The sequence below is a fragment of the Eublepharis macularius genome, chromosome 1 (assembly GCF_028583425.1).
Source record: "Eublepharis macularius isolate TG4126 chromosome 1, MPM_Emac_v1.0, whole genome shotgun sequence".
Lineage (NCBI taxonomy): Eukaryota > Metazoa > Chordata > Lepidosauria > Squamata > Eublepharidae > Eublepharis > Eublepharis macularius.
The window spans coordinates 102,099,288-102,124,013 of NC_072790.1; the positions used below are offsets into that span (position 1 = coordinate 102,099,288).

Consider the following 24,726-nt stretch of genomic DNA (forward strand, 5'->3'; position numbering starts at 1 on the left):
GACAACTACTTTGACAGCTAAATTCTTCCCTTCTAAGAGGATTGTGCCAATTGGAATCGTCACATTTTTCCCGGCAAACCATGTCTGCTGCTTACATACATGAAATCTGGTAAATGAAAACATCAAGTGGATATTGAAAATATCTGATAGATATTGTCAGTGTTCAAAAAGTTAGAGATACCTCAGTGAACGGTAATAGTCAGCAGAACATAATTATTAACATGTATTTATATGCCTGAAAAATTGGGGCATTTATATCTAATTCCAATCACTCACAAAATTTACCTCAGATTTCATCATTCATATGTGAAAGTCAACATTCACTAAACTTCATGCATTCTCTGTAACTTAGTGCATTATGTAAAAGATTAACATGATGCAGAGAAGTATGTTTGTAAACAAACAGGGAGCATGTTCACAAGGCCAGTCAGGGTTTCCTGGAGTACATTTTCCACATGCCTATTCACATTTATAGATCTACATCCTCAGTTTGTAATTTATGGAGTTTGTAAACTATTGTAAACAAAGTTGATGTGGAAAGTGGAAATGGTCTCTTTGCTTTTCCTGCTTATTTTAATAGATCTGTTTCATAATCAGCTGCTGTACAAGGTTAATAATATGACAATGCATGCTTAACAACTTCAAAACAAACTTTTTGACAAAGTTATGATGTTCCCACATCCTCAAACAATAGAAATAGAACCAGAGGCATTTTAAAATTTAAAAATAACTAACTAGTTTGATGATAAACTAACTAGTTTATTTATTTTAGAGGAAAAGGGTCAGGTGAAATCAGGTACTTCAACACACATATATATTTCTTGAGGAAAAATCAGAACATGCAGTGATTTCAGTTCTTATGCTCTTCACAGATAGTTAAAGGCTTCTGTTTTGAGGCTTTGGTTCCCTTGGTTTTCCCCAAGCACTCTAGTATGCTTTCTTTTCATATTTTCTTTCTCTTCTGGAGTTAGGAATGCTGGTACCCACTTTCTAGTGCCCCAATCCTATTCTCTCCACACACTAATGCTTTCCTTCAGTTGTTAACTGAATCTGAAGGTCTCCACAGGCAGTCTCCAACCACACTCGACCAGGGATCTCTTCACTCTCCTAAGCTACGTCCTTGTTTGACTAGGTAGGAGAAATCACCTCTCTTTAGGAGATCTAGACCCTTTTTTTGGCCTACTTGGGAGTCTGCACCTATTTCTCAAACCTCCTTACAACTTTCCCCAGTTCTCCTGCCGGTATTAAAGCTGCTCTCCTTCAGGACTGTATCTCCTATCCCGTCACACTGGATCTCTCCTAGCTAGGACTGAAAATAGATTGCTACCCAATCAGATCCCCTGTAGTAGCCTGCCACTCAAAGCTCTCAGAATCAATGAGCAATTAACCCATAACAATCCTGCAGCTGGGTATGTACAGACTTTCCATGGTTTTTTAAAACATACAGTCCGTCACATCTGTAAAATAAATTCTTTCTGAACATTTGATTTTTTTTTCATGCCCATTTTTGGAATCTTATTTGATGACACCTATATTTTTCTTTTTCCCTACACAGGATGCAGCTAAATTAAAAGGAAGCTACCCTGCACTGTATAATCATTAAAAAGGATGAAAATAATTTAGAATAGGCTACATAAGCTTATATCCCAAGACAGACAAACATAGATCTGTTGCTTTCTTGTAATCAAAGAAGTTGAACTCAAATACACAACGAACTCATTGGGTATATTTGTGCTCATTGCACAAAGATTTAAATGTAGTTCTGTGTTATGCACAGTACTATCAGGATTTGTTCATATTATGTGCAATAGCAAACATGTTCCTCATTGCATGTACATTCAACAGAAAATCATAGCCTGTATAACATAGACACATTTCATGTGCATGTGAAATATAATGTATGTATAATGCATTACATTTAATGTGTACATTATTTTTAAAAAAATGAATGGAAGAGAACAGATGTCACCCCCTTTTTGTCATTAAGGACAATTTCTTAATGACAAAATTGTAGATGGGGGGGCAGGGTAGTAATCAGTACCCTCTTGTATGTATGAATAGCCAGTGTGGTAGGTCTTCCAAACTTCTGGAGCTCACACAGGGAAGTCTTTGGGGTAATCGCTAGAAGAAGATGGCAGGAAGCCACCGTCGGTACTTATTAGGTATTACTTATTGTAATGGGTCTGGAAGAGAAATCAAGGGCTAGTGAGTCACCAACTACCATCAGAATGGACTTCACTAGTGAATAAAACTGTTTGACAGTGTGGTAACAAACAAAAATTAAGAATAAACCCTTTTCACCATTAGCATATTAAATATAGGTCCTACGGAATTCACTACTTTGGGAGTTCAAGGAGTCAAGTACTGTAGCTGGATAATTTTATGACCATTAGTTACATATGTAGCTGTGCAAACTTAGATTGGTAATAAGGTTAATTAAACTTCATGCCTCAGGGCACAGGACAAATCCTGCAGGAGTTAAGAGGGAATTTGCATTGCATACTGTCAAGAAACTGGCTTTGCCTGGTCTGTTTCTTGGCAGTCTATATCCTTGATTCAGGCTTCTTGGTCTGGTTGAGCACAAGAGTGTCTGTCTCTGGAAATGGGGTAGTAAGCATGACTTGCAGTTTTCAAGTTGGAACTCCATCACACAGGTGCAAAGTGACATCATAGTGTCAAGGCCAAGCCAGAAGAGAGTCTTGCACCTACACTGCATCATCCTTGGAGCATTGACTGGTTAACTAAGATCAGGTCATGTTGCTAGCTTGACAATAAAGGAGGAGGGTCTTAATTCTAGTCTGTTCCCTACTTTGTGTAGCCATAGGTAGACTGACAGTTGCTGCTTGTTTTGCTGTGCTCTGGATTGGATTTTCAGAATCTTACCTTTGGACTTCGGAGTTCTGCTTGGACTTTGTGCTTTCAGTCTGACAAAGTAACCGAAGTGTCAAAGGACCAAAGATTATAGTATTTTAGGTCAGCTATTTTGATTTTGTTATTTTCTTCTCCTGTTTGCACACTTTTATGTTTGTATTCTTTTGCACTCTGTTCATTATAATAATATAATAAAAATAACATTCAATTTATATACCACCCTCCAGGACAACTTAACACCCACTCAGAGCAGTTTACAAAGTGTGTTATTATTATCGTCACGACAATCACTCTGTGAGGTAGGTGGGGCTGAGAGAGCTCCAAGAAGCTGTGACTGACCAAAGGTCACCCAGCTGGCTTCATGGAGGAATGGAGAAACAAACCCAGTTCTCCAGATTAGAGTCCTGCCACTCTACACCAAACCGGTTCTTAAATTTCTGTGGAGTTATTTAGAGTTTAGTGCTTCAATATTAGTCTAGTACTTTGGCCCATTTTGGTCAAAGCTACCTAAATAGTTGTTTTGTGGGACTTAATCTGCAGGTGTCCTACCTTGCAGTGTTGATGTCCTGATAGGACTGGCAACTTGTCTCTCAGTTCCACAGCTGAGGATTTAGTTAAGAGAGACTGATGTTGGGACATTACTCTGGGTAGTGAGTGTTTTGTTCTCTCTCTGTCACTCAGGCCCTTTTGTTGGACACAGGGGGCCTTGACACATACTGCATAACTAGTGGTGGCTATTCTGCTCTTATTTCAAGTCTGAAGGTTTGCAGAAGTTGGTGGTATAGTGCTGGTCTAGGAGCATGATCTTCTCAGTATATGTAGGGCTTTCTTTTCTGCAATCAATCAGGGAACTGCTATGAATGAAAGGATATTAAATACGTGAGAATGCAGTATCTGTCAGCTCCTTGAAATGCAAGGTAATACTACTTGGTAGGTGAATATTTCCCTGGAAAATCAGAGGCCAGATATAGCTGAGCTCTACTATAGCTAAACTTGTTGGCCCTGGTATGGATAATAAAATCTACCCACAAGACACCCCAAATCCACCCACAGTCAATGTTTATAAATAATTGGGGCATACTACAAGTATAGAGAAATATATTGCTTGGTAAATTAACCAAAAGGAAAAGGGGAGAAGAAAATTAAAAACAGTTTAATGAGAACAGAAAATGCCTTAGGAAAGATCAAACACTGAGAGCAATTGAGTGCTGTTTAAAGAAAAAAAGGAGAGGAAATCAGACTGTTTTAGCCCTTGAAAAATGTGAAAATCCTGGAGGGAGGAGATTTTGAAGGGTGTGGTGGGTCTTATAAATCATTCCTCTGTCCTGCAACTGCCTGTGTGGTTCCAGCTTGTAGCTGGCAATTAATCTGGTTAACAACGTAGGTAATGTCTAGTTACAGAATGCATTTTTGTCCAGGCAAGCAGATCTGTTCATCACCAGGTACATGCTTACAAGGACAAATATATGGTGTTATTTGAGTTATTTGGTATATTTTGCAGCAATTCCTGCTGACTTGAGGAATTGCCTGCATGGTGGAAGTTGCAAATGACCTGAATTTCAGTGAACAGGTGCTTCGTTATGAACTGGGACACAGCCAGCAGTAATAGGAAAAGGGTTACCTGTAGAAATTCTCCCTTTCAAATAACTAATAAAGTGTTCTTCAGGCAGATGCTGCAGGGTTATACATAGTGTCATTCATTTGCTACTCACTCACACATTTCAGAAAGAAACATGCATAAATACATCATTTGATGATGCCTTATATCTATAGGTTAATAGCACAGCCATGGGCACATACATGGCACCACAATATGCTAACATATTCATGGCAGACCTGGAGCAACGCTTCCTCAGCTCCCATCCACTGAAACCACTCCTGTACTTAAGGTTCTTGGATGACATCTTCATCATTTGGACCCATGGGAAGGAAGCCCTTGAGAGATTTCATCAGGACTTCAACAACTTTCACCCTACTATCAAACTGAGCCTGGACCACTCTACAGAACAGGTACACTGTTGTGGACACCACTGTACAACTACATAATGTACAGATAAATACCACCTTATACCAGAAACCCATTGATTGATACTCTTATCTACATGTGTCCAGCTACCACCCTAAACATATCACTCGGTTGATTGTCTACAGCCAAGCCTTACATTACAGTCCTATCTGCTCCAATGTTTTTGATCAGGAATCCCACTTAAGAGATTTACAACAAGCATTTTTGGGGCTACAGTACCCACCAAATGAGGTGAGGAAACAAATCGACAGGGCCAGACTAGTACCCAGAAACAGCCTGCTCCAGGACAAACCTAAAGGAACTAACAACAGAACACCATTGGTTGTCACCTATAGTTCCCAGCTCAAACCCATCCAATGTATCATCAGTGATCTACAGCCCATCTTGGAAAATGATGCCTCTCTCTCACAAGTCCTGGGTGGAAGACCTCTCTTTGCCTACAGACAGCCCCCCAACCTTAAACAACTTCTCACTTACAATCATGAATCGGCTAGCAGAGTCACCAGCACAGGTACCAGGCCCTGCAACAGACCCAGATGCCAACTCTGTCCTCATATCTACCCAGGAAACATGATTACAGGACCCAATGGCATCAAGTACGCTATCTCTGACTCTTACAGCTGCTCATCTTCCAACATGATATATGTCCTCATGTGCCAACAATGTCCATCTGCTCTGTACATTGGATAAACCAGCCAACCTTTCTGCAAAAGAATAAATGGACACAAATCTGACATTAAAAATGGCAACATCCAGAAACAAGTGGGAGAACACTTCAATCTACCAGGACATTCCATCAAGGACTTAAAGGTCACCAATAGCTCAACAGAAACCTTTCAAAACCAAAATCTAACAGGAAGCTGCTGAATTGGGATTCATATGTAAATCTGACTCAGTCAGACATGGATTGAACAGAAACTATAAATGGTTATCTCAGAAGTAACTGTCTTTCAGGCATTCTATTTAGATTCAGCTATGGAGGGGAGGGGTTATACCCAGCCGGGATTGTGCACTCCACCTCTTTCATGACTTTTGCAACTGATTTGCATCTACTCCCCCCTCCCCTCACCATCTATATATATCTGGTCAGTTTCTTCATACCCTCCATGAATCTGATGAAGAGAACTGTGATTCTTGAAAGCTTATGCTACAGTAAAGTTGGTTAGTAGAGATGGGCATGAACAGGAAAAAAAATGAACCATGTGGTTCATGGCTTGTCAAATTTCATGAACCTTGAACTTTCACGAACCTGCCCTGGTTTGCAAACTGGTTTGTTCGGTTCGTGAAAACATCACATCCAGGTCTGAAAATAATCACTTCTGGGTCAGCAGAAAGTCACTTCCGGGTCAGCAGAAGGTCTGCAGGAAGTCCATCCCCTGTTGTCTAGAAAACTAATTGTTTGGCACCAGGCTCTCTACAGTGACAAACCAAAAAAACGAACCAAACAAACCAGCCTAAAGTTCGTGGCAGTTCGTCAGAAATGGCATCTGATGAACCGCTGGTTCACGAACCATGAACCCCCGGTTCATCACAAATTTTGGTTTGTATTTTGGTCTGTGTCCATCTCTATTGGTTAGTTTTAAAGGTGCTACTGGACTCTACTATTTAAATACATTCTAGTTCCCCTAGTGCCACCACCTCTCTTTTTAAAAAAATGTTCCCATTTTTTGGAGCACAACTGTCACCAAAATAATAAAATAAAATAAAATTTTGATATTGTGAAGTCGTGTCCTAACCCCTCTCCCCAACTCTGCCATATTTGGAGTCAGGAACCTTTCCTATGCTTGGTAATGGTGAGCTGCTTTATGCCCCTATTGTGTGTGTGCACGCATGTACACACACACATGTGAGAAAGAGTGTGTTGTATGGGCTTGTATTCTTGGTCAGAAGTGCAAACCTTTGACATCCATAGCTTCCTTATTGCTTGAAGACTCCATTCTCAGACAGATCCTCTTTGTCCAGCTTATTCAGTCCTAGAAACTCATAGCTAATTAGCATAGCTAATACTCTTCAGCCCTGCAGCAATCTTTCACGTGCAGTAGGATTCCAGGCTTGACAAGCTGACTCTGCACAGTCATGCATAATTTTAACTACCACTGTAGCACATTAATTGCCCACTCATAAATTTCAGAAAGGAAGAGGCATAAATACATCATAACTTTTTGTTGATACTAGAGGTCAACCACCAGATACATACAGGCAAAAATGAACTACCGTAATTACTTTGTAACTGTATGTTGCTTTAGTTTCCATCTGAAAACAACTGGCAATGCACATGGAATACAAATAGACAGGCAGAAATGCATTCACTTGGGTAAGTTGCAGCTCTTTCAGTTTACTCATGTCCCCCAAACCCATTAAATAGAACGGAAATAACAATGAAAATCAATACTATAGCAGATTGTCTTTCTGGATGTTAGTAGTTAGATAAAGTGTTGGAACCTTTTCAATTATTTCCAGTAGTTAGGAGGAAGCCATTGTGTGGGGGGAGCCCCACCTAAAGCTGCTTGTAATTATGAATGTCACCCATATATGCTACTTCAATGACTTACCTATCCAAGCTCCCAACTCTGGCAACTAGATATAGGAGACTTCCAATAGCAAGGCTGCCTAGCACAAGGAGCTTCTGTCTCAGCAACACCTGCTGTTTGAATAGCATGGCCCTCCATCAATCTTCAGGACTTCTTTAGTCTGCAGAGACCAGAATATATAAAGCACTCATGAGCAAGTGGCAATATACCGGCTTGCATGTATTAACAGGTAGTCAATCAATTCCTACAAGTGATTAACCCAAACTTGTGTCTAATGAAGCAAAGACACCCCCACTTCTTGGCCCCTTCCTCATAAGAAAAGCAAACAAGCATCTCCGCATAGTGTAAAATCCTGACTGTAATAGGTAGTGCCAAATTCCAGCACAGCCAGGTCTAATGGGTATCTGCCTAGGTCCTTGGTCAGGCAAAGTAAAGAGAAAGTAGGGGCAATTATGTACATGAACTTTGCAATATCGTTTAACAAGACTTGGAAAGCAATTCAGCCTTTTAGAGCCAAATATTCTGCCTTCCAACATCCACATACCATGGGAACAGGAAAAAAGATTGTGTGTAAAAGGGCAGCGGGGAGTGATCCTTGGTTTCCAGTTGTTGCTTCTTGGGAGTAAGATAGATCTGATGGTGATGCAACCTGTGTGAGCATGTTAAACAGGGTGTATGAGAAGTGATTTGAAGCTCAGCTTGGGTAGACAAGGCACGACTGTTGAACTCTCCACCTTCCTAGATTCCTCTTCAAATAGCTTTACCCTAACCATTGTTCTCTAAGCAAAAGTTACTTCCATACTTTGAGCCTCAATGGGAGAAATGGGCTAGTGGAAGAGCAGGTGGAGAAGGTATCACATTCCCTCCTATCACATTCCCTCCCTCCCCCTACCTACTTTATAATAGTCTGTTAACTATCATTTCTGTACATAGGTGTGCTGCTGCAGTGTCAAAGGAACTTCTTAGCTAACTGAAAAGACCAAAGTATCAGATTGCCAATGCAAAAGTTAAGTTAGTAGAAATCATAGGTAAAAGGTAAAGGTAGTCCCCTGTGCAAGCACCAAGTCATTACTGACCCATGGGGGGACATTGCATCACAATGTTTTCTTGGCAGGCTTGGGGGAAGAGAGGATTTTATTTATTTATTTAAAAATTTGTATGCCATCTTTCCACTGAAACAGAGTCTCTGAGGCAATAAAAACATTTAAAACATGAAAAACAGCATTAAGATCTGTATGTGCATTAACAAAACAGGAAAGACATATGGACATACAAATACACAACCAGGGAGGAGAACCAATGAGTTTATTGGAGGTACACCAAACAAAACTAAAAAGCAGAAGACAATGATAGAGGGAGACAGGTGAACCTTTCTGGAAAGGGAGTTCCATTGTTTTGGTGCCATGACTAAGAAGGACCTTTCTCAGTTTGCCACCCATCTAGCCTCAGTTGGTGGTGGCTCCCAAAGCAAGGCCTACAAAGATGACCAGACTAGACAGGTAGGTTCATATGGGGGTAGGCAGTCCCACCTGTACACAGGGTCCACTTTCTGATCTCTTAATAAGTTCAAACAAATTCCCTTCCCCACATATGTATATGTGAGAGAATGCGACTCACCCTGCGGCTGCTCGTAGCCTTAGCAGGGAGTCGTCCTTTGCTGCCCCGCCTGGAGGAAAGGAGGCAGGCTCCCTTCCTTCCCGGGCATCCGGGGCTTTGGCCAGGGGGCGGAGCCAAGTGCCATTTTGAGGCAGCTCCTTCTTTCCCTGGCTGCAGTTTGCAAAGCGCTCAGCTGGAGAAGGAGCGTGTTTTCTCCTTCCTCCGAGCGCTTGGAGCTGTGGGCCTGGGGCTGGGCGGGCTCAGAGCTTGCGGAGGCAGCTCTTGAGGCCCGCAGGGACCCCGGGCGGAGGCTTTTTGCTGCCATTTTTTCTTGCGGCGGCTGTTTGTGGCCGTTGCTGGCCTCTTCCCGGCCGTTTGGGGGCCGAGCAGGCCTGGCGGCAGCAGAGACATCTTACTTACAGTGGTGGTGGATGCTTAGTGGAGGAGGCGGCTGCAGCAGCAGCTTTACACAGCGCAGTTTGCTCCATTGGCTCTTGGCTGGCCATGGAGCACTAGTGCCACGCCGGGAAGGTGGCTGTTGTGTTGCCCACTCTCCCACCATCCTGGCAGGCCAGCCAGCCACTCAGGTGGTATTGGTTAAAGCAAGTACATACACAGCATTCACCCCCCCCCTCGCCAGGGTGTAAGTCACAGGGCACCATTGGAGGAGGGCAGGAGGTTTGGAATGGGGGGCCCTACGTGAAGGGGCCAATCCTTATATAAGCCTCTGTTTCGGCTGATTTCCCGCCTTGGGGGTCATTTTCCCGCCCGGGGGCAATTTTTATTACATTAAGTGGCTGCAGTTTGTTCATTGCGGTGGCCATTTGGAAGCTCTGAGGGGGGAATTTCTGACACCACCCGGTGGTGGTTAGATGTCAGTGTATTAGACAATTTGATAGCTCTTGCCATCCTGACACCACCCGCTGGCAGTTGAGGGAATACCTCCTCAGCACACACTCAGCACATAGGTTGAGAGCTGGGGCTGTGAGCCATTAAATAAAAATAAAATTAAAGAGAGTTTATTAGTCACATTGGTTAAGGGGTGTGGCTGTGAATTTGTCGGTAAGGTACACGGTTACCGCGGGTATAATGCCTTCCAAAAAGGGGACAGGGCTGACTAAAGGGAAGCAGCTGGCTAAGCGCCAGGCACCAAGGAAGCCCCCGCCGGCCATTTCCTCATCAGATGAGGATGACAGTGGGCCCACTAGGAGGGAGCTTCTTGAGAGAATTGCAGCTTTAGAAAAGGATAGGATGCCAGGGCAATCGATGGCACCGGCTAGGCCGCGGCGGGCTGCAAAGAAGGGGCCTAGGAATGAATTTTACAATGACTTCTTTTCTCATCTGTCTGCTCTTGAGGGATCGTCCAGGGATGTGACGGGGGATGAAGGTCCTTCGACCGCGCTACCTGAAGGTGGTGTGGAGGTCGAGGCAGAGGGGACAGCTGATGGAGGTCAGGTGGCCATAGCCGTGGAGCCGCCTTTTCAAGAGGGTAAGTCAGCTATGCCTCAACAGGCAGCAGGAGGCGGCTGAGGCATCCCAGCTGATCTCCTACCCCTCGCCTTCGCTGGGCTGGCCTGCATACGATTCTCACGTGTGGGGTGCCCCTTCTGTGGCATTTTCTGTGTGGCTGGGTTATGCCTCAGGGCAGCATACCTATGGCTTTCTGGCCTGCGGGGGGTCAGCTAGGTTGGGCAGCCACAGTCTGCCTCTTCCTACCCCTGGATGGCCAGGTGGGTATGGAGCTCATTTGAGTTCCCCCCTTTGGGTTTTTCCCCATATGGCACTGTCCCGTATAGTGCTTTGCCACCCGGGGACACGGCTTTGCCGCTGGGGGATCATTTAACCCAGGCAACACGGGAGAACATTATAAGGGGCGAATATGTGGATGTTTTTACCCTTCTCTTCAGGGAACTGGAGAAGAAGGATAAAGATGGCATAGATGAAAGGGATAAGGAAAAGATCCGGTGCAGGTGGATTGACAGGTCCTGGGCTCATTGGCTTCCTGGTTTCCTGATTTACGCTGGAGTTTTGGCCAGGGCACAGCCTGCCAGGGCTCTCCCCCTGTTTCAATATATTAACATTATATACAGGGGTTATACTGACTTTGAGGGGGTGGCGTGGCTCCAGTATGATGAGGAGTTCTGCATGCATGTGGCTTTGACCCCGAGCCTTCCCTGGGATCAAATATTGATCCACCTTTGGGTACAGGTGAAGGGCCCCTCCAAGTCCAACACTGAGGATAGGACCGATAGCGGTCATGTTATTATCCGGCCCACGCAGGGTACAGGTTCCCGCACCTCTGCGAGGCAGCAGGTTCAATTACGGCTGCTCTGCTGGGACTTCACGTCCAAAGGGGTGTGCAACCAACGGGGGTGCAGGTACAGGCACGAGTGCCCTAACTGCACTGGCCCCCACGCCAATTCCGCCTGTCCTAGGGAACGACAGGGAGGACAGGGTGGAAAACGTTTCAGGGGTGGCAGGGGTAAGCAAGGGCCTGGTAAAGGGGCCCAGCCCAGTAAGGCTGAGGGTACTTGAGCGGTTGCTTCACGTATACCCAAGGCGCGTAGACGCTGAGTATTTGCGTTTAGGTTTACGTTCGGGTTTAGGATCCCTTTCCAGGGTACCAGGACACCTTTCATGGCAGCCAACCTTAGGTCAGTGGCTGGCATGGAACATGTGGTCCACCACAAGATTTTAAATGAGTGTGCTGAGGGCAGGATATTAGGTCCCTTTGATGCCCCTCCTGTCCCATCCCTGAGGGTCTCTCCTTTGGGGGTGGTGCCAAAAAAGGCGCCGGGAGAGTTTCGCCTCATTCACCACCTGTCTTTCCCCAAAGGGGGATCGGTGAATGATGGCATCCCTGAGGAACTCGGCACGGTGCACTATACTTCCTTTGACCAAGCGGTCAAGGTTGTGCGCTGGTGTGGGGTGGGAGCTGAAATGGCGAAGTGCGATATCAAGTCTGCCTTTCGCCTGCTCCCTGTTCAACCACCAGACTTTGATCTTTTGGGTTTTGCATTTGAGGGCAAGTTTTATATGGACAGGGCTCTGCCTATGGGGTGTTCCATATCTTGCTCCGCTTTTGAGCGCTTCAGTTCCTTTCTGGAATGGGAGTTGCATCGTCGCTGTGCCTGCCCAGACACCGTTCATTATTTAGATGACTTTATGGTGTCTGGGCCTGCTGGCACGGGGCAGTGTGCCAGGTAGGGATGTATGTTTCGGCTTTCCAAATGCCGAAAGAAAGCCGAAACAAAAGTGTTTCGGCTTCTTTCGGATAAGCTGAAACGTTTCGGAGAAAGCCGAAACGTTTCGGCTTAGCCGAAAGAAAAAAAGCCGAAATGTTTCGGCTTCTTTCGGCTTTCTTTCGGCATTCGAGAATCGCCATTTTGTTTTTGCTAGCCGTTTGCCTTAGCAAGCGGCTAGCAAAATCCTGCTGGAAGCAAAGGCTTCCTGCAGGCTCTTAGAAGAGGGGAGGGGGGGAGAAGGAGTGAATCACTCACTCCTTCTGTCACCCCCCACCCCTCTTGCAAAGGAGGATAGGGAATCCTGCTTTGCCTTGCAAATGCAAGGTGCAAGCATTGCATTGCACTTTGCATTTGCAAAGCAGCAGAGATTCCCGCCAAAATTAACAGGTAGGGGAGGGGGAGCAGGAGGAGGGTGACTCTTGGAGTGTGGGTGGGGAAAGGCAGGGGAGGGGGGACTTTAGGAGTCACCAATCCCATTGCTGCATTCTTATGCCAGCCAATAGATTTTAAATCTTTGGCTGAGGCTGCAGCAGGGGATTTAAATTTGGACTGGTCTGGAACACTTCTGTTGCTGCTGCTGCCTGAGAGAGGAGGAGAGAGACTGCATCTGGAGGACATCTGCCTGGAGGATCATCTGTGCTGGACGTCCTGAGAGGAGACCTGGTAGGCCTTTTTAAAATTTTTGTAAATTTTTTTGATGCTGGGCAATGTGCTGCTGTGGCCTGCCTCTGCAAAAAGGTGTTGCAGTTTATTCTTGGCATGGCCTGGGGGACAGGTTGGGCAGACAATGTTTGATGGTGGGGGGGGGGGGTTCAGCATTGGTTGTTGTGCTTGCCTTCTTTAAGCTTGATCTACTGTTTTAAGATTAAAACAAGAGTGTGCCAGCTTTGGGCCTACACAGGCCAGAAGCTCTGCTGGGTGTCTTTGGTGCCATTCTTCTGGCTAGCTCTCACAGTTATGCTTCACAATCTGGAATGGTGTGGCTTGTTTTTCTGTGTCTGGTTGCCTGCTTCCAAGGCTTCCCAACAGGCTCCTGACTCTGAACAACTGTGCCAGCCTGTGGCCCACACACAGGTCTGCTGCTCTGGCTTTGGTAACACTTTTTGGTTGCTGGCCTGGCACTCACAGTTTTGCTTCACAAACTGGAATGGTGTGGGCTTTTTTTTCCTGTGTCTGGCCCCCTGCTTGCAAGGCTTCCCAACAGGCTCCGTCCTGAACAACTGTGCCAGCCTATGGCCCACACACAGGTCTGCTGCTCTGGCTTTGGTAACCCTTTTTGGTTGCTGGCCTGGCACTCACAGTTTTGCTTCACAAACTGGAATGGTGTGGGCTTTTTTTCCTGTGTCTGGCCCCCTGCTTGCAAGGCTTCCCGACAGGCTCCGTCCTGAACAACTGTGCCAGCCTGTGGCCCACACACAGGCCTGCTGCTCCGGCTTTGGTAACCCTTTTTGGTTGCTGGCCTGGCACTCACAGTTTTGCTTCACAAACTGGAATGGTGTGGGCTTTTTTTTCCTGTGTCTGCCCCCCTGCTTGCAAGGCTTCCCAACAGGCTTCGTCCTGAACAACTGTGCCAGCCTGTGGCCCACACACAGGCCTGCTGCTCCGGCTTTGGTAACCCTTTTTGGTTGCTGGCCTGGCACTCACAGTTTTGCTTCACAATCTGGTTGTTTATCGTTGGTGGACGTCTTCTGGACTGGACTGCACTTGATGGACATCGGCCTGCAGATCTCTGCGTGGAGGATCAACATTGCTGGACATCTGTAGTGGAGGACTGGTAGGGTTGTTGTAAAATTTGTTTTTTGAGCTTATGTCTGCGGCTGTGCCTACCTGCGAGCATATGCTTTGGCTTGGTCTTTATGGCTTGGGCTAGGGGGGGCATTTTCTGGTTGGGCAAGAGGACATTGTTTGGGGGTTAGGGGGGACCAGCATTGATTGCAGTTTTGCTTCACAATCAGGTTGTTTATCGTTGGTGGACGTCTTCTGGACTGGACTGCACTTGATGGACATCGGCCTGCAGATCTCTGCGTGGAGGATCAACATTGCTGGACATCTGTAGTGGAGGACTGGTAGGGTTGTTGTAAAATTTGTTTTTTGAGCTTATGTCTGCGGCTGTGTCTACCTGCGAGCATATGCTTTGGCTTGGTCTTTATGGCTTGGGCTAGGGGGGGCATTTTCTGGTTGGGCAAGAGGACATTGTTTGGGGGTTAGGGGGGGCCAGCATTGATTGCAGTGCCTGCTTTCTTTCATGTTTCATTTGTTAAGTTTGAGTGTGTGGTGGGCTTGAACTAATGTTTCACAGGACTAAAAAATGAGTGTGCCAGCTTTTGGCCTGCACAGGCCAGAAGCTCTGCTGGGTGGATGTGTTTTGTTTTGCTGCTGGTTGGCCCTAGCCTTTCAGGGGGGGGGGCTGACTTGGCTTGTGCAACGGGGCCTTGAATTTTGGGGGTTGCGTGTGCAGCGTGTGGTATTGACTCTATTAACATTTCCAATTTTCTTGACAGCATCGCGGAGGAGAGGAGGAACAGCTGCAAGACCGCCTGAACATTGCTGGACTGCAGGACTGGTGTTAGTGAGCGAGTCCGGGTTCATATTTGGGTGGGCTTGGGGGTGGGTTCTTGCTAGCTTGGGAGGGGGGAGGCTCATCTTCAGAACACCACATCCACACCCCACACCGACATACCACAGATACATTGTTCCCGCTAAATAGTGTCTCTTAGGTAGGTAGGCCAGTTGGTAGGTGATCAGTGGATAATTGCCCTCAACATAATTATTAGGGAAACCAAGCCTAGTTTTTTTAAAAAAACTAAATAGGGACTCAGCAGGGAAAGCATTAGTGAGTGAGTGTTAGGTTTGAATTATATTTGAATTATATATATATATATATATATATATATATATATATATATATATATATATAAATTGTAATAGCTGTCAATAGGCTTCCCATTAGTGCCCCCATAACTAGGGTTCCACTGCCCATCTCTGGCACCCGTGGTGGTGCCAGGCCGGCCCGGGCATACTAGTGTGTGAGTGTTTAAGGCTTAGTCACCTGTTATTGGGGTTTAGGGCCAGCTCAATTCCAGAGGAATTCAGCTGATTGGCAGGCTCAGGTTCCCTGACATAAATAGGGTTGCTTAAAAAGGCACTTGATTGTTCATCTCCAAGTCACAGAGCCACTAGAAGCATAGATTTAGAGCAGGTTAGTTAGGTCTTGAAAACAAAGTTGACCTTTGTTTTCCAAATCTTTTCTGATTAGTTAGGGTAGATTTTGGGTGGGGAAAGTATGTCAGAGAGGAAAACAGAGAGGGGCCCCGGGGGAAAGGCTAGGGAGAAATCTAGAGGGGAGGAGGGGAGGGGGAGGGGGACTGCTGCGGCAGCCCCCCCATCTGAGCGGAGGAGGCCCTCCCCTGCGCTGCTGCCGTTCACCAGCCTGGCTTCTGGTGACAGGAAGAGGGTTCGCAAGACTCTCTTTCCTGAGGCAGCTGCTGGAGGGCCACCCCCAACCCAGAGGCGTGAGGCAGGTGCTGGCACTGGGCGGGGGCCTGCTGCTGAGGCTCCTCCTCCTCCAGTGGTTGCGAGCCAGCTGCTGGAGGAGGGGCAGCATGTGGTGTCTCCTGGGATGGGCGTGGAGCACATGACTTTCCCTGCGCTCCCGCTCATCCCAGGAACCCAGAGGATGTTGGAGGAACTGCCCGTGAGACCCCCCCTAGGGCGGTCCACCCCAGTTTCCTCTGAGGCCAGCAGCAGGCCTCTCACAGCTGTGCAGGAGGAGAGGATGCGGGAGGAAGAGGCAGAGACTGTGGTGGAAGAGCCCACATCTCTGCCCCTTCAGCCTCGTCCATCCCCACCTGCCCGACCGAGAGTGGGACACGGTGTGTCCGGCCAGAGCACCTCACAGGAGGTGCCTCAGGGTGATCCAGAAAGCGCTTCTCCTGGGAAGCGTGGGATGCCCTTTTCCTCCGAAATCTGGAAGCACTTCCAGACAATGGAGAATCCCCGAGCAGCCCTGTGCCTGCATTGTAGGCGGCGCGTCAGCCGTGGCAAAGATGTGTGGCATCTTACCACGTCTGGGTTGAGGTACCATATGAAGAGGCACCACCAGGCGGTGCTTCTTTGGGAGGAGGGTTCGAGTGGCGCCGCACGGCCGCCAGCTAGCCAGAAGGAGGCAGGCTCCTCTGGTGCTCTCCCCCTAAGGGTACCTGCAGGAAAGGGACGCCAAGCCTCTCTCCCGGAGATGCTTGGTATGCAGGGCACTAGTGTGCTCAGAGAGGGGATCCGGAGGGCGAGCCGGCACATCACGCGCCACATCGTCAATATGATAGCAGTGGATGGACAACCGTATTCCGTAGTTGAAGACTTCAGCTTCTCAGGGCTGCTCCAAGATTGCTTTCCCTGGTACGCCATCCCTGCTCGCACGACGTTGAGCAGATCGGTGGTGCCCTCGTTTTACAGGGCTGCCAGGGATCATGTGAAGGCACAGCTGTCCCGGGTTGCCGGGAGAACTGTGCACTTCACATCGGACAACTGGACCTGCCCAAGTGTGCAGCAAGCGTACCTCTCGCTTACTGCTCACTGGTGGGAACCCGAGTCGGTTCTGGGTGGGGGCCGGGGGGAGGTGCCTAGCACAGCTAGACAGGGAAGGATGGGAGACCGCCAGGCCGGCTACTGCAAGGCCTTGCTTCATGCCAAGGTGCTCGACGTGTCCCACACGGCGGAGAACATCGCTGCCACCTTGCGAAGACAGTTGGACGAGTGGATAGGCCAGGGACCCGCCACCGTGGGATGCATGGTGACGGACGGTGGCAAGAACATGAGGGCAGCGGCGCATCTAGTGAGCCGAGAGTGCGTCTACTGTGCGGCTCACAAGCTTCACCTAGTGGTGAGAGATGCGCTGGGGTTGGGCTCCTCGAAGGAACACTTGGATACCCGGACCCGTGAACTCCAGTTACTTATCCAGAAATGTCGGAGGCTCACGGGTCACTTCTCGCGCAGCGTGAAGTCCACGCACGAACTGCGCCAGACACAGGTCAGGACAGGTGTGCCAGAGCACGCTCTGATCACTGACGTCAGCACTCGCTGGAACTCCACCTGCGCCATGCTTGAGCGCTTGGTGGAGCAGAAGGCCGCACTCCATGCGTGGCTCTCCGAGAGCCGCAGTGCGAGTCAGGTGGGTGAGTTCAGCCGGGAGGATTGGCTCACCATCACCCAGACAGTGGAGGTCCTGAAGCCCTTCAAGGACTTCACTGTGGCGGTCTCGTCAGACACGGCGACCCTCGGTCTGGTTATTCCCCTGGTGCACACGCTCCAGAGGAATCTGGCCACCCTTGCAGACCGGGTCGCGCCCCGTGCTGACCTTGTTCCAGCGGTGCGCGCATTAGTGAGAAGGCTGCAGCTTGGCATTGCTGCCAGGCTAACTCCTCTCACTAAGGAAGAGTCATACATGTTGGCGACCGTGTGTGACCAGCGCATGAAGGGCACTTTCGCCGAGCGGGACGGGAACCTCACCCAAGCCAGAGACGGGCTCTGCTCTTGGGTGAGGCGCAGGCAGACCGCGAGGGGACACCTGTCAACAGGGGGGACGCAAGAGGGGCCCTGCCGTGCGGGTCCCTCTGACGCCCCCTCTGCGCAGGCCCCCCCGCGGCCACCACCGGAGTTCCGATGGAGATGGCGATGCTCCGGTGGGTCCTCGTCCCCTCTGGGGTCGTGAGGACCGTGAGAGAGGATCCGGCAGAGGCGATGGTCAGGGACTACCTCGCGGAGCCCTGTGAGTCGCTCTCCACCGATCCGCTCAGCTACTGGGCCAGGAAGGAGTCGGTCTGGCCGGACCTCTCCCTCAAGGCGCAGCGGCTGCTCTCATGCCCTCTGACGAGCGTGGAGAGCGAGCGCGTCTTTTCACATGCGGGCGACATTGTCGGCCCACATCGCACTCGCCTTCTCCCATGGAGAGTCGAGCAGTTGACCTTCCTGAAGGTCAACTCTCGCCTCTTCGATTTCTCAGGACTGGACTTCCAGAGTGACTGAGGTGAGCCCAACTTGTGGCCTGCATCCTCTGTGAGTCCGATCCTTTGGAATCGCGCTCTCCCCTGTATAAAACCCTGTATATACAGTTAAAACCGGCCAGTAGAGGGAGGGTGGTTAGGAACCAGTGGCAAAGGGAAAACTCCCAGCAATTTGAAAGCCCCCCCCCAGGGTATTCAAAACATCTCCCATCACTGAGACAGACCCTGTGGGACCAAATTTATTCTGAAAAATAATGCCCCAGAAACATGGATTGCTACTGGAGGGAGAAACAGGTTAGATAGGGATTGCTTAGGTGGGGATTAGGGAATGGGAAAATATCAGATCCTGCAGTGAATGTTTAAAATGTTTTTATCAGCTGAAATCTTTGTAAAAAAAAAATGAAGAAGAATTGTTGTACTGTTTTTTAAAAGTTGATGTACTGTTCATGTAAAAAAAAGAAAAAAAAACCAAAAATGTTGTGATTATGTTTTTTCAAAGTTGATGTTCTGTTCATGTAAAAAAAAGAAAAAAACCCAAAAAAATGTTGTGATTATGTTTTTTCAAAGTTGATGTTCTGTTCATGTAAAAAAAAAGAAAAAAAACCCCAAAAATGTTGTGATTATGTTTTTTCAAAGTTGATGTTCTGTTCATGTAAAAAAAAGAAAAAAAACCCCCAAAAATGTTGTGATTATGTTTTTTCAAAGTTGATGTTCTGTTCATGTAAAAAAAACCCCAAAAAATGTTATTCTGTGTTTTCTGAGTTGATGGACTGTTCACGTTTAAAAAAAGAAAAAAACCATAAAAAATTGTTGATGTTAATGTTGGGTTTGCATGGTCAGGGGATGCGGGAAGAGTGGTGGATAGGCACCGGCCAATGATGATCTCTCGCAGATGTTCCCGAGTAAATTCTGAGGCTGGTGTGGGGGTGGGGGGAGACCTCTGCAGAACTGCTCCAGAAATACCAGTGTCCAGTGCCTTGGAAGTGCCCAGTTCAGCTTTTTGTGTCTGAACTGAAAGCATAGCCACAGGAAATGACATAGGTTCTGCTGGACCCTGTTGCAGTGGTTCCCCCCCATTAAGTCGTTTTATGGAGGGAGAGTTGTATTAGGCTGGTAGTTATGATCATCTTGTCTAGTGTGGGCTTCTGTTTCCATGCCCTGTTGTGCCCGCTTACTATGCAACCTGTGGATATCTTCAAAACTTTACTGTTTGTCCATTTCAAAAGAAAAATTGTTTTTAAGATTCTCTGATGTGTAGTTAATTGTGTTGTGTTGTGCTGTGGGGGACAATAAGTGTAATATGTTGTGATTTGTTGACCACTTGTAATTTGAAAACGATAAAATAAAGTTTTTTTTTAAACTTAATAATTGTGTGTCTGTGTTCCCTTCTTTGATGGGAGGTTGGTTCCCAGCATAGGGAACAATGGGGCAGGCTGGCCAGCCTGTTCCTGGGGTACTGGGTGTGGCGCAGCTGAGGGTGGTTTTGGTTCTGAGAGGGGCTGAGTGGAGGATTTGGGTCTGTGTGTGGCAGCTGGGGTGGGGGAACTGGGTTTGTGTGGGGCTGTAAGGAGTGGACTATGGGGGATGAGAGCACTGGTAGTCCTTTGTGCCCAAGTAGGCCCCTGCTACTGTCCTGGTGTGGGCTTCCATGCCTCTATCAGTTGCTGGCCCTCCTTTGCCATCTTTTTCAGAAATTTTCCTAGGGCTGCCAAACTCCTGGTTGGGCTTGGAGTTCAGGTTAGATAGAGTAGTTCCCTAGAGAAACTGGCTGCTTCTAAGGGCAATCTCTTTAGAGGGCAAATGTGGACCATGGATTCTGGGGGAGATCCCTACTCAGATTTCCCTTTCCACAAGTCCCACCCCCAAATTGCCAGTAACTTCCAAGGCCAGAGTTTGCCACCCCAGAGAGATCCCGTTTCCACCCTCTTAGCCTTGGCATGAAAGTTGTAGCCCCCATGGAACACTTCCAGGTTCCTGATTCCAAGCTCAATGACACTAATGTAAGTCAATCCAGACCTCCATCAAAAATGGATTTTAAGTAGCAGTGGGATTGGGCTGCATTTCAGTCATTCACATATCTGGTTGTGTACCCAAACATTTAGCTTATGTTTTTTAAATCAGCGTATGGCACTTAAAGACACTTTTAAATGGTTTTCAAAAAATATTTTTATTATGAAGTATTTAATGTGGCATTGCTCAAGGGCAGGCCTTTTGGCCAAATGAGCAGTATCAGTACAGTAAAATTTAGACAAAGCTCATAGGAAGAAAATGCATTCATACTGTGAAGTAGGAAGAAAGTTTTAATTTACATGTACCATGGACTCCGAAAAAGACATGTAAGTGGCTTCCAGACCAAATCAGGCCTGCTTTCTCCCTTGAAGATATCATATAATGATAGTGCTTATGTCACATCATGAGAAGACAAGGTTCACTAGAAAAGACAATAATGCTAGGAAAAATTGAAGGCAGTAGGGAAAAGAAGAATACCCTAGATGTGGTAGATTGACTTCGGTTTGCAATACATGGACAAGGTTTTTGGGATATTTTGGAGCTCAATAATTCTAAAGTACACCATAAGTGATTTGAATGCATAAAACATACAGACACATACACATAAAATGTATATACCCCCTCCCCACCAAATTAAAGGTTTATCTTATGCCCTGGTTTTCTCCCCCATGGGAACCTATAGTGGTTTACACATTGTTGTTCTCCCTTGATTTGTTTTACCCTCATCACAACCAGGCTAACAATAGACAGCTGCTCCATGCCCCACATTGGGAGTGACTTCATCCACCGATGGCCTTCTTAGTAGTTGGAGGGGGTGGAGGGGGGTGGAGGGAGACAACGCACTCCAGCCCACTCTATCTGGGGCCTAGGTGACCAAATTGCTTGGCCTTGGCAAGGAGCCAGTGGTGGGGCGGCACTGGTTCTGGGGCCCCGTCCAGAACATTTGTCCAGGGCCCCAAAATCACCTAGACTGCCTCTGGAAAACAATTGTTTACTTAGGCTGAGCCAAGAACATCCATCAAGCCTACAAGGCACAGAATCAGAGTCTGCCAGATTCTAGACCAACACTCTAGCCATTGCACTACGGTGTATATCTAAAAATTGTTCATACCCCCACCAGCAACTTGAACATTTTTCTCCAAAAGGCACACAACTTGGCTGGGTCTCAAAAAGGACTATGATGCATGGGCCTGTCAATGCATACTGTTACTAAGGCTCTGGCTGGGGGGAGGGGGGCATTGTGCCAATGCCACCCTGGCTTTGGAAGGGGACAGTAAAATAGACGAAATAATCTAGGTTCAGTGCCTCCCCCCTTCTCTGTCTCTCTCTCTCTCTATAATGTGTATGAAATCATTACTGACATACTATACCATCACTGAAGCCTAGAGGATACTTAGGGTCTGTTCACACACGCATGATCATTTCATGGCAATGCTCTGGCATGATGATGTCTGTTCTAGGAAGTGATGTGATCATCACACAAGGCTGGGGAGCACGCACAATTCACAGCAGGCTGATTTGGGCCACAAGGGATCCTGCTTTGGCCTGTAGGGCCCAAATCAGCCCACTGCAAAGCACAGGAATACTCTCAGGGCAGCCAGATGACAACAGTGACATCACGGCAGCAGCCCCAGGAGCGTACCTTGAAGGCTCATTCCCTGACTTTTCCCCTTCCAGCCAGGTAAGCAGTGACAGGGGGTGATAGGTGAGAGTGGGGGATCCCCCACCAAGGGGAAACGGATCCCTAATTGAGTCTGAAGTTGTGGAAATCAAATGGGTCATTAACTCCATATTGCTTCTGTCTTTGAGGGACTGACATGCACATTATAGTTAACTCCAGATTTCTTGATTGTCAAGGAATGCATGTGGTGGGGGGTGGTAGGAAGGGTGGGAGAAGGGCCCCTGAGGGTAAGGGTGGCATTTGGCATGCAAAATGCCACCCCTGGCAAGACAAGCCTCCCCCAGCTGTTACTGGTAGAGAAAAGAGCACCTACTTGGGGAGGCCATGAAATGGCCCCCCCAAGTGGGAGCAGGCTGAGCCTTGTTGGGGGGTGGGAGGAAGGGTGGGAGAAGGGCCCCAGAGGGTTGGGGGGGATTTTGTTGCAGTGGTTCCCCCCCATTAAGTCATGTTATGGAGGGAGAGTTGTATTAGGCTGGTAGTTATGATCATCTTGTCTAGTACGGGCTTCTGTTTCCATGCCCTGTTGTGCCCGCTTACTATGTAACCTGTGGAAATGTTCAAAACTTTTCTGTTTGTCCATTTCAAAAGAAAAATTGTTTTTAAGATTCTCTGATGTGTAGTTAATTGTGTTGTGTTGTGCTGTGGGGGACAATAAGTGTAATATGTTGTGATTTGTTGACCACTTGTAATTTGAAAACGATAAAATAAAGTTTTTTTAAACTTAATCATTGTGTGTGTGTTCCCTTCTTTGATGGGAGGTTGGTTTCCAGCATAGGGAACAATGGGGCAGGCTGGCCAGCCTTCTCTGCAGGTGGTGGGGGGGGGGGTCAGGGGGGTGGTTATCTGTGTGCCAGGGCAGGTGCTCTTTCCCAGGGACGATTTGGCACTGCCACCATTGTGGCACCCCTTGTCTGTGCGGAATTGCCCTGGGGAAGAGAGTTTAGGGGTTCCCAAAAGGGGAGGGCAGGCCAGCCTGTTCCTGGGGTTATGGTGGGTGTGGGGCAGGTGGGGGTTGATTTGGGTCTGTGAGGGGCTACTGGGGGGATTTGGGTCTGTGTGTGGCAGCTGGGGGGGATTGGGTTTGTGTGGGGCTGTGAGGGGTGGACTTTGGGGGCTGAGAGCACCTACTTGGGGAGGCCATGAAATGCCCCCCCCCCCAAGTGGGAGCAGGCTGAGCCTTGGTGGGGGGTGGGAGGAAAGGTGGGAGAAGGGCCCCAGAGGGTAGGGGGGCATTTTGCATGCAAAATGCCACCCCTGGCAAGACAAGCCTCCCCCAGCTGTCAGTGGTAGAGATGAGAGCACCTACTTGGGGAGGCCATGAAATGCCCCCCCCAAGTGGGAGCAGGCTGAGCCTTGGTGGGGGGTGGGAGGAAGGGTGGGAGAAGGGCCCCTGAGGGTAAGGGGGCATTTTGCATGCAAAATGCCACCCCTGGCAAAGGAAGCCTGCTTCTTCATTTTTTCCCCATAGGAAATAATGAAGAAGATGAGCAGCAGCATGCTAACACTATGCTGCTCCTTCGCTTTCTTATGGGAGGATGGGGGACCTGCTTTGGGGGGCCATAACATGGCCCCCCAAAGTCCAATCGGTCTGAAACTTGGGTGGTTGTTAGAGAAGGGTTAGAGGAAGGTCCCCACCAATTTTGGGCTTATTCGGTGGGAAAATGCCTCCTCCAGGCGTCCTGGAAGACGGAGGCATTTTCCCATAGAAAAAGCCGAAAGAAAGCCGAAAGAAAGCCGAAAGCCGAAAGAGATTCTTGTTTCGGCTTTCGGCTTTAACGATAGAGATTCTTGTTTCGGCTAATGCCGAAACAAGAAAGCCGAAAGTTTTTTCCTTGCACACCCCTAGTGCCAGGCTGCTGGCAGGGTTCATGGAGCTCTCTGAGGAACTAGGGGTTCCTCTGGCTCACGAAAAAACGGAGGGACCAGCTGTTGTCCTGATGTTTTTGGGCACTGAACTTGACACGGTTCACCAGACCTTGAGGTTGCCATTGGAGAAGGTGGTTGACCTTAGAGCCAGGTTGGAGGACTGCTTGAGCAGAGACAAGGTCTCTCTCCTTGTTGCAGCAGTTAGTTGGCCATTTAAACTTTGCCTGTAAAGCAGTGGCAGCGGGGAGGGCTTTCCTCAGGTGGCTGTGTGATGCTATGGGGAACTTGCGGTTGCCCCATCATCGCTTGTGAATTAACAAAGGGATGCGGGAGGATTTATTGGTGTGGAAGGAATTCCTTGCCACCTTTAATGGGGTGACCTTTTGGAGGGAGGATCTGCTGTTAGAAGCAGAACTACAGGTCACCTCCAATGCCTCTGGGTCCAGAGGCTTTGTAGTCTTTTTCAGGGGGCATTGGTGTGCTGACCAATGGCCCGCAGATTGGGTAGCCCAGGGATTGTCCACAGACCTTACGTTTTTGGAGTTCTTTCCCTTGTTAGTGGTCATGTGGCTTTGGGGATCACAATTGGTGAACTAAGCTGTCCACTTTTGGTGTGTCAGCTTGGCTGTAGTGCATGTGGTCAACACCATGGCATCTAGACCCCCCAGGGTGATGAGGCTGGTGAGGGCCTTTACATTACAATGTTTGCAGATGAACATTTTGTTTAGGGCCAGACATGTTCCAGGTGTTAAAAACGGTGTGGCAGACGCTTTGTCTCACCAACAGATGGAACGATTCTGGCGGCTTGCCCCCTGGGCCGACAGGCAGCCAGCGAGGATGCCCCAGGAGCTATGGGAGCTTGGACAGCGGAAGTAAATAGAGTGATCCAGCTGTCCATTGC

General features: G+C 48.0%; 1 protein-coding gene across 2 annotated transcripts in view; it reads right to left on the minus strand.

Annotated features, from left to right (window-relative positions):
* The window catches only part of HS3ST5 (heparan sulfate-glucosamine 3-sulfotransferase 5), a 315,479-nt gene that overhangs the window by 2,185 nt on the left and 288,568 nt on the right, over window positions 1-24,726 (minus strand). Inside the window, exon 3 of one of the 2 annotated variants that reach the window (XM_054969835.1) lies at window positions 7,450-7,588. The exons of the other annotated variant lie outside the window; for it this stretch is intronic. Coding sequence (XP_054825810.1) covers window positions 7,450-7,556 — 107 coding nt within the window. The 5' untranslated portion in view covers window positions 7,557-7,588. The remainder of the gene's footprint in view (window positions 1-7,449; window positions 7,589-24,726) is intronic. 2 annotated transcript variants of the gene reach the window in all.